The 14,588-nt window shown below is 33.8% G+C and overlaps 1 protein-coding gene across 1 annotated transcript in view; it reads left to right on the top strand.

Annotated features, from left to right (window-relative positions):
• Window positions 1-14,588, top strand: part of LOC111085071 (kinesin-like protein KIF26B) — a 136,997-nt gene that overhangs the window by 114,361 nt on the left and 8,048 nt on the right. The window contains exons 6-7 of the mRNA XM_022382165.1: window positions 7,711-7,914; window positions 8,699-8,792. Of these exons, the coding sequence (XP_022237873.1) occupies window positions 7,711-7,914; window positions 8,699-8,792 (298 nt within the window). The remainder of the gene's footprint in view (window positions 1-7,710; window positions 7,915-8,698; window positions 8,793-14,588) is intronic.

The following is a 14,588-nucleotide window of genomic DNA, read 5'->3' as shown; positions in this document are numbered from 1 at the left end:
ATTCTTGGTCTTCTTGTCGTCATTGTATATTTTACGCTGAATTTGAATATTTACTCTGATAATATTCACCATTTAACTCCAAAGGAAACAACTTAGGAGAAGATATCTCTAAGAATCTAACAAGTGCTCTTCCAGTACTATTATGACTCCCCTATAAATATGTTCATGAACTTTACAGCGTATGCGTAGTAGATTGTCATTTTGTATTGCAACTTCATCCCCATCAGCGATTGTTCTCAGTCCAACTCTTTAATTTTGCAAATCTCTTAAGTAAAGAAAATATTTATTTTTCACTCGTTTACAAACGATTCAATGCTGTACGAAGGTAAAGCATTCGCTTATTTAAATTCACTGATGCTACTCTTATGTCAAAAACCGAATAATTTCCATATAGTAGGGAGAGTAACCTTCTTCCATAGAGACCTCGATTTCAAATGAATTTCACTTCAACAGCCATTGTAAGAAGTTCCTTTTACAACAAATTACCAGTTTCCAACACCTTTCTCAAACTTTGTTTGACAGCCTTCTCCAAATTAATTTACCAAATTCATAGAGAAGCAACAGTTCATCTTGTAGTGTTAAACAGAGCCATTAATTTCTTAGACGCAGATTTCCATGTTTGCCTTTTATTGGAAAAAACCTTAGGTTTCTGATCATATATTTCTTGAAATTTCTTAAGAAATGCCCATGTAGTTATGTCATGTACAAAATCCAATTACACTGTTATTGTCAAACAATATACATATAAGCTAACTACACGTTATTTATTCCATTTTTACCCTCACTGCCCTTAATTTAACGATCTAGAAAAATCCACACCAACGTAAATAAATGGGAGGACATCCAATTATTCTAAGCTCAGGTAAGGGATAGCGACAGCGTCCATATGTATTCCTCTCGAGCCTGTTACACACATCAACTAAGTTATTCTCCTTTCGTAATTCAGTTTCTATACCTTATTTCGGCTAATGTATTCTTAATACCGTTATATTCCACCTTATCATAGCAGACTTTAACAACGAATGACATTACCACATAATCAAGATTCAAGAAGGCAGGACGTTTGTTGACTATTAAATATTCTTTCTCTGCATCCCCCCGATGGGACGGCGGTAAGTCTACGGATTTACAACGCTACAATCAGAGGTTTGATCCCACTCGGTGGACATAGCAAATAGCTCGATGTGACTTTGCTATAAGAAAAACACACAGTCTTTCCCTGCTTCTTAAGAACCCATATTCTTTACATTTTGAAATTCCGTCAACGTTTTCAACACATCTTTGAACTGAAATATTTTTTCTTCCTCTAAACTTTCTTTATCTACCTCTTTTATTTCATTTTATTTCTTCAAAACTTTCAGGACATTAACAGTATCTCCTACAAACTTATATAACCTGTTAATTTCTCAGAATTTGCAACTTCATTCAAATTACAGCCTCGCTCGATAATCCAACAATAAGAAACATCCGACTCTGCTTCCCTCGTCCTTCATCTCTTTCTGATGAAACTTTTGTTTCTTTCATCAAAATTACCTCTTCCTCCTTCTAACGTTTAAACCAACCTGGTTCAATATACCATTTCTAACGATTTTATGTGTGATAGATACTCTCTGGATTATCTTTACCTAGCCACTATCTCCGAAATTCAATTGGAATTAATTTTGTTATTTCTGTCACTGTTAATCACAGGTTGTTTCCATTACTTTCCTTCACTCTTAGCACTAGCACTGAATTTGTCAAATACCTAGAGGTTTTGACACGTCACAAAATTTTGTTTCATTCAACTTCTCCACATTGGACGCCAAACTTTCTCTTCTAGAAATGAACAGCAATCCGAGATTCGGTAAAACTTTACATTGTGATTACTGACACATCTTGTCAAGAATTGTGAAATATTGCACTAGGGCCCTGATTGGGTCGGAAAGAAAGTGGAATATTAATATGCTTTGTTCTGTCTTTGTTTATTTATTTTTCAAAGTACAGAACCGACTGAAGTCTGGCATAAAAGGTACATTTAAGTTGCAATCTGTGATTTAACACGATATTATAACAAATTGTACAATAGAAATTTCCACATTGCACTGGACCAGCAGTCAAAAATTATTATTATTATTATTCAGAGTGTGAGGCCTGCGAAACTGAGGTTAAACTGGATAGAGGGTGTACCTCCAACGCAATTTGGGTCTTGTTTCCGCCAGTACCTCAAAAACCAAGGTACATTGCATAACTACCTACCTTATGGTGTGTGACCAGGTGGTACATGTCTGTTTTATAACTGTGTTGTTTATATTTTCTTTCATTTTCTACGTAATATTACAATTAATATTACAATTTACGTATGTAAATCAGTAAAAAAATCATAACAAATATACACAAAAAGGAAGCGTGAACACAGCATATCCAAATCTTAGATGAAATATATATATACTTAAAATTGAGTTTTCTATATAAAAAATGGAACAGATGTGGGTACTCAAGTCCACAACGTCCATATCCTTACCATCTTTTCCTGTCTGCAGCCAGGAGTGTGAAGACAGCTGTTTTTTCGTTACATTTAAATATATATATATATATATTCAGAAAAATAATTAGACTACTGTATATCATTGGGGGAGACGGCAAAACCATCCCTGAAGTTAGCATTCCAAACCCCAATATGATGTTTGGACATAAAAACCAAGAGGTTATGGTACTATTATACGATGTTATATATATTGAATTTTCAAAATAGTTATGCTAAACATTTAATTTTTGATACTGCAAAATTTGAGCTTAAAGTAAATTATATATAATCAAAAAATTAAACCTAAACATAAAATTTTTAATGATTTGCAAATTTCTAAAATGTTGCATGGTTCTATAATACTAATTATTTTTCCTTTAAAATATTTAAAACCTATTACTAGTTTTAAATATGAAATTCTAATGTTTCAGAATTTACTTGTTAAACACAAAACTACACAATATTGTGCCCATCACGGGCATAGAACCCAGTTATTAGTGTTATAAGTCTTAAGACTTGACGCTTGTCCACTGGGTTGAGAGAGTGGGGGGACCAACATGTGCTAATTACAGAATAGCTACAAAATGTGAAAAATGGACATTATAAATTCTATAAAAAAAACATGGATTATTTTTCCAAAACTTAATTATACCATACATTATCCTCCAAATTAGTTTTCAAGATGGAAATTAGTTTTTTATCATTTGATTAACAAAATGAAAGATCAATTAGCTTTAATTAATTTAAATTAATATCCAGTAGATCTAAGATTTTTTTAAGTTGAAAACTAAAATCCATAAAATACAGAAGAAATGTATTAATGTGCCTATCGATAAAGCCAATTTTAATTTTGGCTTTATCTGTAAACGTTTTTATGCCCAAACTGTAATCAATGTAATCAATTTGTTGTAAGCTACTCCACATCTGCTTTTTATGTTATATAGAAACTAAATTTAACTATTTATATACATATATGCACACCATGAAATTAAAGCATTACGTCCAATAATTCAAAATATAACTAATGTGCTTCTTTGTTTCAGTTCGTTTTTGTTTTTTGTTGGGTTTTTTAGCAAAGCTACACAAAAGGTTATATGCGCATAACCATCTATAATTTTGGATGAAAAAGTCGACCCACTGAAGACCCTTCAGCTACTCTTCTCTGACGAAATAATGGGATTTGTCTGACTCCTATAGTGTAACTACAGACCCAAATCGTGAAGTGAATGTTTATAGCAATTGGGCTACGTCATGAAATATCAGATTCATGGTCCAAGCACGCTAATCACTAATCATGCCGGCCCAATATAAAAGATTAAAAAAAGTTGGTTTAATATATTTTTTTCTTCTGATTAATGCCACTGTACGTTAATAATTCAACCACGAACTTGTTAATTCAAGTAATCAAAAGTGTATAACATTCCGTTTTTATTTACTTTTTTATTATCAAACACATTAGACTGTGTAAATATTTGCAAAATTAGCCGAACATTGCAAATAGTGTACAAAACAATAATCTTCATTACTTGAAAAGAACAATCTCTGAATTACGACCTCTTATAAGACAGGCACAACAGTTTGTGAGTTATTGAAAAGTTATTCTCGAAAGAATATGATTTTAAGGAACAATTTAATAGTTTAATAGAAGGCATTTCTTTGCAGTTTTAGATTAATCTCAAACTTTAAAAGAAACGACAATTGAGTCACTCATTAAAAAACTTATTCAGGCAACAGAGCATTCGGAAACTAAACACACGCTCAAGCAATATAATTTTTCATAATTCATATTCTCAGTTTACAAATCGCAAAATACTGCTTTGACGTTTTTCATTTTACGTTTTTTTTTTGTTGATGTTGTTTAGCTAAACGACACCTTATGCCCATAACGAGTTAAATGGCCATGTCAGAGATTCCTATAAGTCGATTCAATAGTTTTCAACTGTGAGCTAGAGAGAAGGTGACCAGTCATCAGCTTGTGGAATCTTAAATAAATGGCAGTATTGACTCACTCTGGTAATCTATTGCTGGAAGTGCAAAGCATATTAGATAGCACCATGTCTCGAACTCGAGACCCTTGGGTCACCAACCAATACACTTAGCACTTGGCCATGCTTGGGTTACGTTTTTACAAAAATAAAAAAAACGAAAGTATGTGAAGTAGAAGAAATTATACAGCTTAAGACTGCCCACGATAAACAAAAATAAAAATCCACTTTTAAACAAAAATGAAAAACAGAAAGAGGAAAATAGATTACTTATTTATTAGATTACTTTAGGATTTCATAATTGGTGTAGGCTTTAAATAAAACAGAGACCTCTCGATTCCAACTATTTTGTTTCACTTTCATTTGTGAAAGTCGAAGGAAAAGTAATAAACATTATATTTTAATAACCTCAGATTGTCTTACTTTAAAAACATTTATCTTACTTGTGCCATCTTTAAATTGGAGAATATAATAATGAATTGACTTCACATAAAAAAATAGTTATCTATGAATTTAATATAATAAAACACAAAATTTGGCATATTTGTCAAATTTATAATAGAGAACATTCAGCATGAAATGCCTTACGATACAATTAAAAATATGGTATTTTGTTGATCTGCATTTTGTTAATTGGTTTCGATTTCGAATCTCTTCATCAAAAGCACACTCTATTACATGTGAAGGCGTTATAATGTGAAGGTCAATCCATTTTTCGTTGGTAAAAGAGTAGCCTAAGAGTTGGTGGTAGGCGCTGTCGACTAGCTGCCTTCCCTCTAGTCTATCACTTCCAAATTATTGACGAATAATGCAGATAGCTCTAAGTAATATTCCAAAAACAAACAAACAAAGAGTCATTTTGAAAGTCAAACCTCAGTAAACATATGCTGTGCATTCGTCTCGCAGCTTTTGCTTTTCCAGAAATCATACGCAGTGAAACACTGTGTTATCATATCTTTCTATCAGGACCAAGTCATGTTGGCAGTGTAGTATGTGACTCATAACTGCTTTTTGTTTTCTTTATTTTAAACAAATAAACCTTCTTTAGTCCATTGAATATATCCAAAATGTTTGCATCATATGCAAGTACAGGTGTACTTCTTATAGCTTTAACAAAGAAATGTGGATAATTGGTGGTTACCTTTGTCACTGACCCTATGAGGACCACAGCAGTCAGAAACTGGCCTTACTTATAAATAAACAAATGATCCACAGTTTCCTAAGGTTTTGTATTATATTATCAATGATTGGTTGCCAATGTTTCTAAGGTTGCTGCACTAAAACTGAAACTCGTTTCTGGTAAACTAAAGATTGTGATCATGTGTTTCTCTCGATAAAGTGTATTTTTGTAGAAGCTCTGACGTTGCAATATTCTAGATTCCCTTGTCCATTCCTGCTGGTTACTGATGCCAGCGATAGCGGAATTAAAACAATATTGTTACAGATGCAAGAAAGAGTATAATGTGTAATCGTGGATGCTAATCATAAACTGACTGCCCTGAACCAAGACACTGCATAACAAGAAGGAATTGTTTTCTCTTGTAATGTTTTACAAACATTATCATTCATGCTGAGAATGTGCCATTGAAATGGCTTATAAACTTCTGAAGAGGTGATTACAGGCTGTATCACAATGTTGTAAGGGTGCTACTGTTTTGTACATCATTGGTCAAGCCAATAACACGAATTTGACTTTGGCTCATCTTATAAAACTGTAAGAGCTTGTCTAATTACAAAAAATCTTGATTCTCGACACTGTGTAGGAGTTATTATATCAACTGTGACGTCAAATCATTCAGTGAGTGGGTCCACTAGTGAATGGACTCAGGAACTCAGAGAAGAACAGATTAAGAACTCAAAGCTAGCTTTAACGATCTTGTTATGCAGCAAAATGAGGTTCGACTGTCACAATAAGAAACAAAGTTCAAACACTTGAAACTTGTGACAATTGTACGAGCAGCTATGGGTGAAAGAAGATGTGCTGTATCATTGTTGTAAGCCATAAAGGCATTTTCAACCTTAGATGCAGTAAATGGTCTCCATACATCTCAGGTAGGAGATACTTCAGACTTTACATAATGGACTATGTTCTCCCCAACATGAAGGTTGTGCCCAGCCTGCCAACTGCAAAGCTGGAGTAGCAACTCCACCCACAGAAAAGACACCAGTCATGAAGACAAAGGTTTTAAAGAAGAAAAGTAGGTAGTGGAGACATTAGAGTCTAAATATTAACTAAGCTATAACCAAATATTCTAGTGTTAAGTTCCATGCAAGGGAGGAGTAATGTGTATTCAACTTATTTTGATTATATTTGCATTAAATAAAGATCCGTTTTCACTTTGTTTACATTGTGTTCGGTTCCAAATTTCACCTAACATTTTCTGCATTTCCTTCTGTTATCTGCAGTTACTTTTCTTACCAGTAAATTTAATTACTGCACCTGATGATATCACAGCAATACTTAACCTTGTCACCATGTCTCTAATCTAAGAATAAAGAAGGAGAAATCTTGATAGATCTGGCATATAGTGCAGATTGCCCTATAAAGAAGGAGAAATCTCGATAGATCTGGCATATAGTGCAGATTGCCCTATAAAGAAGAATAAATATTGATAGATCTGGCATATAGTGCAGACTGCCCTATAAAGAAGGAGAAATTTTGATAGATCTGGTATATAGTGCAGACTGCCCTATAGAGAAGGAGAAATCTTGATAGATCTGGCATATAGTGCAGACTGCCCTATAAAGAAGGAGAAATCTCGATAGATCTGGCATATAGTGCAGACTGCCCTATAAAGAAGGAGAAATCTTGATAGATCTGGCATATAGTGCAGACTGCCCTATAAAGAAGGAGAAATCTCGATAGATCTGGCATATAGTGCAGATTGCCCTATAAAGAAGAATAAATTTTGATAGATCTGGTATATAGTGCAGATTGCCCTATAAAGAAGGAGAAATTTTGATAGATCTGGTATATAGTGCAGACTGCCCTAAAGAGAAGAAGAAAACTTGATAGATCTGGCATATAGTGCAGATTGCCCTATAAAGAAGGATAACTATTGATAGATCTGGCATATAGTGCAGATTGCCCTATAAAGAAGGAGTTATCTCAATAAATGAACAAGCAATATCCTCTCTAATTAAATAGAGTCCATCATTTTATATGTTCTGACAGTAATATTTTGTAGAGAAAACGTCACTTATCATCTTTATTTTCTTTAGGTGAAGGTTATGTTACGAATTAGCCAATCGTGTGATGCCACGAGCTGTATAACAGTTAACACTAGAAAGAAACAAGTTACTGTTTACGATCCTCCTACTTTCTCAACACAGAGTGCAATTCCTGCCTCTATCACCCATCAAGCTGGAATTAACACGCCCAAGATGTTTGCTTTTGATGCTGTGTTTACTCCTGAAGATAACCAGGTATGGAGAATAAATATTGTTAGTTTATGAAACTTCATTAGATTAGCGGGTAAATAAGGAGAACGTGTTTATATATGTCCCTGCTAAAAATCAGTGCATTAAAACAGGCAGAACTTTTAACTTTATGCTTACAATATTAAGATCCTAGAGAATGAAAAATGAAAACATATTTATCGAATTTCAGAAACAAGTTTTTCAGGATTCAGTTCTTCCTGACAAATACCTTTAAGTTGTTTCTATAGAATATTTCACAACTAGACTGCACAACATTAGGTTTTTATAATTGTTATTGAAAAATACCTACCTTAACAAATCGTGATTGTGTTTTGTATTGTTTCCCATACTCTAACTATAGGCACTTTCCGGAACGCATTTATTAAAAATAGTTAAAAATAGGAAGTGGATTTTTTTTGAAATTAATATCATGAAAACTTTTATATTCCTTGAAACAATATTGCAAAGTATTAGTAAAAAAACGAGAAAATAATGAATTATTTATCATCGACGATACTTCTTTTTCTTGAAATATTTATACGAAAGTTTTTCAGTTTTATTATCTAAATAAAAAGTTTCTTAAAACTTTGAAATGCTTCCATTTTAGGAAATAAATTCATTGATATGGCTAATAAAAATCTGGTTTTTACTTTAAAAAAAGGAACTGTTAACACCAGGAAATAAATAACAGTTAAGGAAATAACAATTTGCTCAGATACCATCTTCCCATATATAAAGAAAAGACTGTTTAAAAATAATTATATAATTAAGTATTTTGTTCTTGCTTTAGTCAGACATTTGTGCTACAGTTTTAATGGATATTCTTCCTGCTGTTGTCAACGGTACAGATGGTTGTGTGTTCTCCTACGGTTACTCTGGACTAGGTAAGTAAAATGCTTTGTTGTTTTTCTAATTTGCCGTTAATATTAGTTAGCCTGTTTGTTGGGTTATCTGTGCTCTGTCCATCGTGGGTATCTAAACTCAATTTTAGTATTATAAGCCCTCGTACTTACCGCTGAGCCACCACAGACCATTAATGTTAATAGCTGTTACACAATTAGTAAATGGATTTTGAAATAAAATCATCAAAGAGACTCACATATAGTAAACTTCCTGAAATTAAACATATACCTTTTATTATTGTTTTTTTTATTTTCATGTCGACAAGAGTATCATAGCTATACATAGCTAATATAAATCGGAAAATACTTAAGACTCTAAGCTCAGTTTGGTACTTTGGTAAATATTATAGATAATTATTTCTGTCATTGGTAAGAAATCGGTCAAATATGATAGTCTCAGTTTGAAGTTTCTGGTAAATCATGAAAAAAAACAATCTCAGTCTGTTACTTAATTGTAGATTCTAATAACTCTATACAAAAACCTCGCGAAACACTGTTTACGTACCTAGTTAATTCGGAAGACACCCAGCAATAATTGTGTTGTATGAAGATAACACCAGGAAACCTCGCAAGATCTTCTTTGTGAATTGTCTAAAGAAATTCGAAAGACGTCTGGTAAGGTTATTTCTATGTAATCAAAAACACCGTAGGTGTGAGAAAAAAACGGTGCGGCCAAAAAAGGATTCAGTGTGCGACTTGAAGGAATGAAATCAATATTGGCTGCCAAACTGGTAGCTACACTTACAGCATTGATAAGAGTTTTGCAGTAAATAATCATTCATTAGTTGGCCAGGCCATGCTTTTTGTTCAACTTGGGGCATGATGATGGGTAAAACAAAATAGATTCCGTTATAACGCCATGGAATTTAAATTTGCAGTTTCTTGTCACCACCCCAATGCAATCGGTACAGCCATATCAAGCATCATTATTTATGTTAATTTCTTAAAGTAATATCATGTGACGCTAAACTCTCTTTAATTAGAATAATTTCATAAATTTTAGTAAATTTGTGCTGAAAAGTTGGCAATGGATAATCAATAAAAACTGTCCATCCATGTGATTCTTTTGAAAACTTGAGCTAGAAAGTGTTAATCTAGTTTGCTTGGCCTAACCAATACTTGTGTATCTGCACGTCCTTTCACCTTATAGTTTTGCTGCTCTAAATTTTCCCTTATTTAGCATTGAAAGACTAGAGGGAATGCAGCTAGTCATCACCACCCACCGCCAACTCTTGGGATATTTTTTTACCAACGTCACATAATAACACCCCACGGCTGAAAGAGCGAGCATGTTTGATGGGACGGAGATTCGAACCCGCGATCCTCACTTCTCTAAATCAGCCGTCTTTAAAAAACTAAAAACGGTCCACTTTTATCCTTAGGTGAAGCTGTAGTAAAATTTTCAGACCGATAGCTCACGTGAATTTTTGCGCACGCCTGCGCAAAAATTTTAGTAAAATGGGAGCGGTTTTTGTTGAATAATTTTTAATATTTGGCTTATACTTATACCAAATGAGACTCCTAATTGTAGGTTGTAAAAATCTATCAGTGTATCAAATTTGAAAAAAAAAAATCCATAAAAGTTACGTATGTTTTTCTATCAAATATAGTTTCCGTACTTTTGGTGCGAATAAAAAGAAAAAAATACGAAGAAATGCAATCAAAATTGGAGATGTTATATCTCAGGTATTTCTTAATAGATTGCCTTGAAATTTGGTATGTGAAGTAAGAGTCCAGTAGCGTACATCCACTGAAAATATGTGGTAGTTTAGATTACCACAGTCTGAGCCATTGAAGGTGGAAAATCGCTAAATTATCATTCCTGTTAATAAACACACAGTGTGTCCTGCAGGTTTTTTGGCCGCAAGTCTTTGAACATCTGCATATAATATCAGAGCAGTTTTATCGGTTAACTTCCATCTTACCAATAAACAACTAAACACTACTGGTATTTACGTCAAGACATGAGATTTGTCAATGACTCTAGTTGGCTTGGCTGCTTAAGTAATCGTACCTGACTTGTGTAGCACTGGAATCAGGATGTGATCGCCGTATTGAAATAACTAACACAAATGTTACAGCGTCTTGAAATTCCGTCCCACAAATCACCCCTGGGTGGAAACAGCTGTAGTTGCTGGAGTCGGCCTACTTTAGTGTCTCTGGTCCTAAGCACTGAAAGTGGAGAGCAGTGTTGGCACGGTGATTTATTAGTAAATGAATTTACTAGGCCGATGTGAGAAAGAAATATAGCAGTGACTGAAGAACGAGTCATGTTTAGTTGATGACCGTGTTTGTAAAGCGCTACTGAACAGATAGTTGGATAAGAGAGCGTATTTCTGATAGTTATGGGCAATAAACAACAGGACCACAAGCTGGTGCAAGTTATTGATTGTTTCGGAGCATGAGCTTGTTGTCAGAGAGATGTCGGAGTCGCAGATTCCTTTTGAGTTAATTTTGTTTTTCTCTAAGGTTCATGTTTAGTTTGAACTTGAAATTAGCCATCAATCAGATTTCCGAAAAAAACTGAAAAAAACAAACAAAAACTTGTTTGCTGCGGTATCATCGCTGTTGGAAAAGTTATATTCTGTGATCCATGGGAAAATTTATAATAAAACGTTTATCAGAAGGTCGTATTATGGTTGCTTGTCAGGGGCTTGTATGATATGAGTTTTTCAACTGTAGAGGGTAATACTATATCAACTTTGTTTGCCAGAGAGAGAAGCGCGAGATCTACCAGAAAATAATTCCAAGACTTTTTGTCGTAAAATTACACAGCTAGTGTTAGTAAGTAAAACTGTGACCAACAAGTAAGTATTAAATATCGTAGTACGAGGAGATCAAAAGGATTTGTCCCCCCCCCCTTGTGAATCAGCCATAATTTTACGGACTTACGACGCTAAAATCCGAGGTTCGATTTCTCACGATAAACAGATCACAAATAGCCCATTGTTAGTTTTTCGTTAACAAAACAACAGTAACAAAATTGAAAAGATTTGTTTGCAAAAGAATAAACCGAAGTCAGATAGAAAATGAATGTTTAATTAAGCATTAATCACAAAAAGTGTTTTAGTCTTACGGTATTGACTGTATAACTTCTAAAAACTTTGAGTTAAATAACCTCTGGCAAGCTGGAGCCAGAAGAAAAAGACTTCTTCTCTCCGTAAAGACAGAAATAGTTTTGTCTACACTACACTTTTAAGTAAAACCACAGCAAAGTCCTAGTGTGGTATCATGTAATCCTAGATTACCTGCATCAGTGATCTTTCTTATTACACACACATTCAAGAGGAGATTAACACCCACCTCGTACAAACTTGTTCAACACCCCTTCAGTTGGATATGACCCAATTCCCAAGAGAGAGAGGCGATGCAAAAGCCTAGCCAAGCGAACACAATCTCACTTGGATTATCACTGCGGTATGTAACTTTAGCCTTAGGTGATAATTAAAGTTCACGAATATTTATCCTCTGTTGACAAGAATGCTAACTAAGTGAATCGCACTTGCATGAAACATTTTGGGGAAAAATGTTCTTGATTGTGCCTGTATAAAAATAAATTATTTTTCTAGTTAAGAAAATAGTAAATCCTTGAAGTTTTCAACTGTCACATGACATTTTAATGGATATTTAGAGATGTTTAACTTATTTTACGCCTGATGAAATCCAGTCCTTATAAATCTAAAATACCCAAAGTTTACACCAAATGTTTTTATTTTGTAAAAAAGTGTTTTCTACCTTGGATAGATCTTTATGAAATGCAACTGAATGGAAAACACTAATTCCACTATGTTACTAGCAAGATCCAGCTAGCCCTTCTGTAGATATTAAGTTCAAAGTTATAGTTAAAAGTGCCTACTACCTTTTTTCATCAAAATACATATAAAATAAAAGATGAAATGTTTATATTTCTTTTGCTTTGACCAACTTTTCATCCGTTAGTTTAGTCTAGGAAAGTCACGAACATCTTTACCAATAACAGAGAGCAAAAGGTGTAAACAGATTTAATGGACTATCTTCACTTAAGATGATCAGTCTGTTTGTAAGTCATTATGCTTCTATATTGTAAGGTTCATGACATTAGATAAATAAGACAAGAGTAGAAATCTTTGATACAAAATATTTATTGAGAAATTTCCCTTTGGAAAGTATTTTATTGAGAATAAGTTTAATCGCTTTTATAAAAGACATAATGTGGAATTAAAGATAAATGACTGATTTTTCCAAAAAGTTAGAGTGTGACTCCCATCGTAGTATCAGTATACTAGTTCGTGATCGATACTTCCTCCGTTATGATACTTTCTCAGTTATGAGAAAATGTCTGTTTGTTTCTGAATTTCGCGCAAAGCTACACGAGGGCTATCTGCGCTAGCCGTCCCTAATTTAGCAGTGTAAGACTAGAGGGAAGTCATCACCACCCACCGCCAACTCTTGGGCTACTCATTTACCAACGAATAGTGGGATTGACTGTCACATTATAACGCCCCCACGGCTGAAAGGGCGAGCATGTTTGGTGGGACGGGGATTCGAACCCGCAGATTGCGAGTCGAGCACCCTAACCACCTGGCCATGCCGGGCATGAGAAAATGAAACATAACAAACGATTATATTCTTTTCGTCTTAACTACAAGTCAACGAAGACTTGACTGGTACAAATAAACAACTTTCAATGAACCTCATACGGTGCTGATACTCAGAAGCAGAATTACCTAACAGAATGTTGGAACTTTTACCCAATTCACGCTTCTTGACAGCCAGCCTTTAGTTGTGTTCGAAAAGTCTGGAACCATAGGCACTTCAACGAATGTTTCAGAATGTATTCCACATACTGTCCTTGTAATTCGAGACAAGTTTTGATTAACATTAGGATTAACTCGACCTTCTCATGCTTTGACAGCGCCATAATCAGTCACGTATCTGAAATTAAGAAAAGCTGCAAATCACCTATTGTAGTCCAGTGACCAGCTGCCTTTCGTGTTAGCAACCTTATGCAACCAAATGATTGATTTGGAATAAGGATTGGATAGTACACGCTGGAGTATCAAAATCATATATATATATATTAAAAACGACAAAAATATTTGTGAGTATATTTTAATATTCAAAATTCCTTTGTTATTGTCAACTCAGAGATTCAGCACTGCTCTGACGAATATGTATAAATGAAACTTTGAATATTAAAATATCCGTACTCACTGATAATTGTTCGTTTCTGATGCAAAAAAATTATCTATTTTAATTTTATTTTTTCTTTATCGATCAATGTTCATCATCCTTGAAAGTTCTCAAAATGGCTGTTTTTAATGGGCTCAAGGCAACTTTTTTAATATATTTATAATCATTTCTAGGCTGCATAGATTATATCATTCAACAAGACACTTATTATATAATTTCTGTAGTACATCTTGGTGTATAGAAGATATATTAATACAGGAAATAAACGACCTCATAACACCAAAATGTTTGTTCTGTCAGTTTCGGTTTGTGTTTTAGTGTAAAGCGAAACGTTGAGTGTCTAATTAAATAAAATAACATTTTGGTGTTATAAGGGTGTTTATTTCTAGTATTAAGATGCTTATTAGTTCAGTTTTCAAAATTATGTGATTGTTTGTTGTTAAGCAATAGATTACACAGGCCTGCGATGGTTTTATTGTCTTGAAATTTGTACATGTTCTACAGTAATTTCTGTACACCGAATCCGAAAATGATATCCATTTTTCTCCATCATACAGATTTTCCACAAAACCTCATATGTACTTTTACATAAGTGAATCATTTTCA

Source organism: Limulus polyphemus, unplaced genomic scaffold (assembly GCF_000517525.1).
Source record: "Limulus polyphemus unplaced genomic scaffold, Limulus_polyphemus-2.1.2 Scaffold224, whole genome shotgun sequence".
NCBI lineage: Eukaryota > Metazoa > Arthropoda > Merostomata > Xiphosura > Limulidae > Limulus > Limulus polyphemus.
Note: the sequence above shows the minus strand (reverse complement) of the source record. Positions and strands in the feature narration are given on the sequence as shown.